We start from the raw sequence: 5,736 nt of genomic DNA on the forward strand, positions 1-5,736 counted from the left end.
ATGGTTCTTATTAAATTTTGATAAGGATTTGCTAAATTCCTTTACCAGTATTAATTGACATGGGTTTTACTTTCAATATAGATTCTTTTTTAATTTGTCTAATATAGAGATTATTGATTTTGATTGCAAGCCATTGTCAAATATACTCAATAAAGCTGAAATTATTTTTTTAGCTAACCTTTAATTAACACAATATATGGTAAGCAACAATTTGAAAATATTAATTTAAAAATTATAAATGATTTAAATTTAGTTTTAACTGATTTTTTAAATAAATTTGTAAGAATTGTATTGGATAATGAAATTTAAAAATTATATCAAAATTTTCATTATCAGAATAGCAATTGCATTTTCTATTGTAATATAGTCACTCGTATAAATTGTAGGTATTATGTGATGTCATCTATTTGATTGTGACATGTAATTTTAAAGTTCATAATGTGCAAATTGATTATGTTAATCAAATTATTATATTGTTGTGTTCTTTACCAAATTCATATAACTTGATACAAGGTGATATTCCTTTGCTAGAAAATTTTGTCATCATTAATGAATATGGTAGTTACTAAAAGAGTAATCCTCAACACTAAAGTTTCATATGTTATAGAAGTTTATTGCAATTTCTTACGAACAACTAGGTTTGTTAAGAAACTCCTTAAAAATGCACAAATTTCCAAGTGAAACGTGCAGGTTCATCCATAGAGCTCGAAGTGCATGTACACAATCTTGTACAATATTTTTGATAAGTAATTTTGTGCAATTTTAATCTACTTGATCACATATCTTATGAGAATACCTTTAGTAGTTAAGACATTTTTTTCGTCCAACAAAATGCCAATATGGAGATTTCTTTTTTCAACAACGTATAAATATGATATAGGCATTTCTAAATGAAGAATGATAGATTTTCTCCAACTTTACAGTTTTAGCTCAAGACTAATTATCAATAGAAAACAAATTTCATTCATAGATCACTCATGTTAACAGAGCTGTTATAGTCTATAGCATACAATATGAACAAATTATTGAAAATACATAGTTTTCATGAAATAACCATGAAACAATTGCTTTAATTACTAAATTAAGAAAGAAAAATGAATTTGTTTTCTTTTCCTCATATATATTCTAACAATCTATTTTAGTGGTAGTTTTTTTATATCAAGCTTCACGTGAGATGTATGCAACACAAGAATTCTCTTTCTTTCATTTAGATATTCAATCCTTAAGCGTAGTGGTCAAAACCTTGATAGGTTTCGTCCAATTGTAGGCCACCTTGAAACTATCAATGGTTTAGTATAATTTCCTAATATTACAATTGAACAATCTCACAATGATGACAATGTCTAAAACTATAATGCTATATGTTCATGCTCACCATCCATCAGCATAAATTACAAAATTGACCATTGCTTTCACATGAAAATACTTTAAAAAAAAAAAGCACAAATGAAATGATAAAAGAAAATATTAATACGAAATAAGATCACTTCCATTTGTATACCCTACTTAAAATATATAATTCAAAATGATATATTTATGGTATTATTATCATTTTTAAAATTAAAAAAATGATGGAAAAGAAAACACATTCACCATAATGTTACTATTGTAAGAAACAAATTTAGAAAAAAAAAACAATTTGATTCGAAAAAAGGCATATTAAAGAAAAGGTTTTATTGATTTTGTCAACAATTTTTTTAATTCATCCAACTCAAGGAAAAAATAATTACAATACAAATTAACCCTCAAAGATTTAAATTAGTATTCTATATAAGAACTTAACATTGTAATAAAGACAAAAAAACATTCCCTCTAATCTTTAGACCATACCCTACAAAACACCTTCCTATTAGCTTATCATTGCATGCACATAACGTGCAACTGCTAGTATTATAATGTCTTAAATTTATTTTTTATTTTTTGTCTTAGCTTTTTAATTTAAGCTATAGGCTTTTTGCCTTTCTTTCTTATTATTTTATTTTATTTTATTTAGTTCTTATATTTTTTTGTTTTTAGTGTATAGTTGTCAATTCTTATTTCTAGTTTTATCATTAACTTGTTCATTTGGGTATTTTTCTACTCTTTTATACATGTATGTATGTATATATATGTATGTTCATGTGTATGTATGTATGTATGTATGTATGTATTTTCCTTTTAGTTTATATTTTTCTTATGTGTATTTTTAGTATATTGATAATATTTTATTTCACACATTTATTGATATGTGTGTTAGGTATCTTATATTATTTTGATGATTAGCTACCTCTTACTTTGTAGATACTTTTCACATCCTTTTAAGTTATTTCTTGCCATTAATTTTTTTATTTATTTGTTACCTTCCCTTGTCTTTCCCCCAACCCTAGTATCCACCCCCTGCATCTATTTATTCTCTTCAAGCTGTAGCTATCCTTTCATTTTTCTCTCTAACTATTTGCTTCATCTTGATGATGGATTGTGTAGTATGATCTGAAATGTTGATGGTGAAAAGTATCACACATAGCTGAAAACTAGAAATGAGAAAAACTAACATTATGGACTATGGAAATTACATGAGTTCAAGTGAAAACAAAATCCAATATTTATTTTCAATGATAGAATTCACTACAAGATTCAATTTATGAGTGGATTGAGAGAAAATTTGAGCTGGAGACATGATGTTTGCAATGAAATTCACAACAGATTCAATTCATAAGTTGATTGAAAGGACATTTGAGTTGGAGACAAGATGTATTATCATTCAAGAAAAATAAATATTAAATTCTAAGAATGCCTCCAAATCAAATATTTTGAATGCTAAAGACATTCAAAATTTGATAGTATACTTGAATCTAATTTGGTTGTATTTGAAAGGGCATTTGTCTTATCATCTAATGTCGCACCAGAATCGAAATATTGTTTAACAACAACTTGTTTTTGGCGTTGGTAACCAGAAAAATGTTTCACCACGTGAAACAACTTTCTCAATTAGTTTTTACAAGAGCTTTTTCGTAAGGGAAGCCTATTGACTAATTATTTCACTAATTTGACAAATATATATATATATAAACTAATTCCATTAATTTCAAACGTATATTCCTTTTAATCAACACCTTAATATTAAAAATGATTTTTAAAATACTGTTCGCAAATATTAGCATTGAAATAATGAATTCCTATACCAACCATAGGAAACCCCACCACCATGGGCCCTCTCCTTTAATCGTGGATGCTTAGTCAACGGCTTGTGTTATATATTTGTTTCAGCTTTTTCCACCGACATGACAGCCGTGTAAATGAGGCAGCTAAAAGTATAAGCGTGTGGTTATGCTTTTCGCTTCTAGTACAACAGCTAAGATAAGATTTCATTTAGGCTCTACCAATATGACATTCCTATGAATGAGTCCGCAAAATTATCGTGGCAATACCCGTGTTTACAATTTACAATTTACAATTCCAGTACCTCTCTCTGCCTTGGATGGAGAAGCCGCATATCGCCATTTTCCCCCTCAGTGTAGGGATGGGGCATCTGCTTCCATTAGCTGAGTTTGTAAAGCGTCTCTGTGAGTTTCATGGCTTCTCCATCACCCTCATCATCAGCAAGTGGATGTGGACATCTCAGCAACCCCCTCTTCTGCAACGATTGGCCTCCTCTGCTCTCGACATACGCATTACAGAGATTCCTCACATCACTGTGGATGAAGATGAGCCAGACATGAAAATTGAAACAAAAGTTTCGAAGTTCGTGCTGAAAGCAAAGCCACACATTGAAGAAGTTCTTCTTCAATTGTCGCATTCATCTTCGCCCATCTCTGCTTTTATTACAGACTTCTTCTGTACGGACCTGCTCGACGTTACCACCAAGCTGAAGATGGCATCTTATTTATTCGTTCCGTCCTCTGCTTCTTTTGTTTGCTTCATGTTCCATCTTCCAAAGCTCGTTTCGGAGATTAATGTTTCATTTAAAGACGCCGATTTTGAAGTGGAGATACCAGGGCACCCGCTGATTCCTGCCAGAGATCTGCTCACTCCTGTTCAGGACAGATCGACTTCTGCGTTTAAATGGATGGTCCACCATGCCTCCCGCTTCAAGGAAGCATCAGGGATTCTCATTAACACCTTTGCTGAACTGGAGGAAGAAGCCATGAAAACCCTAAGCACGCCTGCAACACCCTCCATCTATCCAATAGGCCCCTTGATGTGTACAGAGACCGATGCTCCCGACGAGTCTAGCTGCCTCAAATGGTTAGATGAGCAGCCTCCATCGTCCGTTCTGTTTGTGGCATTTGGAAGCGGAGCCATTTTTTCGAGGGAGCAAATTATAGATCTGGCGATTGGACTCGAAGCCAGCAGCCACCGGTTCCTGTGGGTACTCCGCGGGTACAAATCTGGGGATTCTTCTTCTCTGGAAACGGACATTTCTCAGCTTTTACCGGAGGGTTTTCAGAGTCGAACCATGGACCGTGGACTTGTGGTTCTAAATTGGGCTCCCCAAGTACGGATCCTTTCTCACCTATCTACCGGAGGCTTCCTTTCTCATTGTGGCTGGAATTCTACGCTGGAGAGCGTGTCGCATGGAGTTCCCATGATCGGATGGCCCCTGTTTGCCGAACAGAGGATGAACAAGGTCATACTGGTGAGGCAGATCCAAGTAGCAATAGATTTGAAGATGGAAAGCACCGGTTTTGTGAGGAGAGAAGAAGTGGAAAGAGCAGTGAGGGAATTGATGGAAGGAGAGGAGGGAAGCAAGGCGAGGAAGAAAATGAAAGAGTTGAAGGACAAGGCCAAGCTTGCTATGATGGAAGAAGGGAGCACAATGAAGGCCACTGCCGATGCAGCAACAGATTTATCACAGAGACCAAGCTTGAATCCCTAGTTTGTAGTGTTATGTAGGTCAAATTTGTTGCTTCGCACTATCTGCTATGCCGCCTTCCTTTCTCTCTTGGTAGCAAAAAACTGTTGCTTTGACACAGGCTTTCCTTATGGTTGTGTTCTCTGCTTGTAGAGACAAAAATAGGGTACTTATATTTTGTTGAACATGAGCGGAAATCTCATTGTGGTGGTTCTTTGTTCATGCATTTTTTTTTAATCTATTGCACTCAAACTTTATGAGCATTCTGCTTTCTCATAACTGCACTTATGTTCTAAAAACGGTTGAAGTATAGACCAGTGCAGATTTTTTTCAAACAATGTAGAATGAATTCTGTCGAGCACGATCAAGATTTGTAATTTTCTACTAACTTTCCTATTATTGACTTTTCGTAACTTTTTGAAAAATGAACTCCATTAAAGTCACATTTTTCTGCCAAAAGATACGACCTTGTCTTTCACGTCTTTTGATCTGCACAGCGATTGTTCACTGAAATTTAATAGCCTGTTTGAATCCCCAGAAATTGCAGTTGAACTTCTGCATGATTGAGGAAATCAATTGTTTAATTTTTTAACATGTTATTTACAAACTTGGTTATGGAATTTTTTTAATTTACTTTTTTAAGATTTTATATCACTTATAAGATTATTTTGTTATCTGATAGTTTTAGTTTGAAGTTTGAAATCTTTCTAAGGACACAACTCTAATTTTATTATTAATGGCCTTTCATTAATCAAAGTTTGATTCTTAGTGAACTCATTTAGAACCATTCAACTTCATCAACAGACTAAAGATCAACTACAACCTCAAATCTTTTTTATTTCTAAAGTGTATCGAACAATATCAAATTCACCCAATCCTAAATACACATCATACTCCTCATTGAC

General features: G+C 33.1%; 1 protein-coding gene across 1 annotated transcript; it reads left to right on the forward strand.

Moving 5' to 3' along the window:
• Positions 1-3,402: 3,402 nt before the first annotated feature.
• On the forward strand, positions 3,403-5,094 carry LOC131858680 (UDP-glycosyltransferase 72B1-like). The gene has a single exon (XM_059211974.1). It carries the CDS (start codon positions 3,458-3,460, stop codon positions 4,853-4,855), a length of 1,398 nt encoding a protein of 465 aa, XP_059067957.1. The 5' UTR covers positions 3,403-3,457; the 3' UTR covers positions 4,856-5,094.
• The last annotated feature ends 642 nt before the right edge of the window (positions 5,095-5,736 follow it).

Source organism: Cryptomeria japonica, chromosome 10 (assembly GCF_030272615.1).
Source record: "Cryptomeria japonica chromosome 10, Sugi_1.0, whole genome shotgun sequence".
Taxonomy (NCBI): domain Eukaryota; kingdom Viridiplantae; phylum Streptophyta; class Pinopsida; order Cupressales; family Cupressaceae; genus Cryptomeria; species Cryptomeria japonica.

Excerpts from the sequence above, each read along its gene's own strand:
- LOC131858680 (XM_059211974.1), top strand. The coding sequence starts at position 3,458 with ATGGAGAAGCCGCATATCGCCATTTTCCCCCTCAGTGTAGGGATGGGG.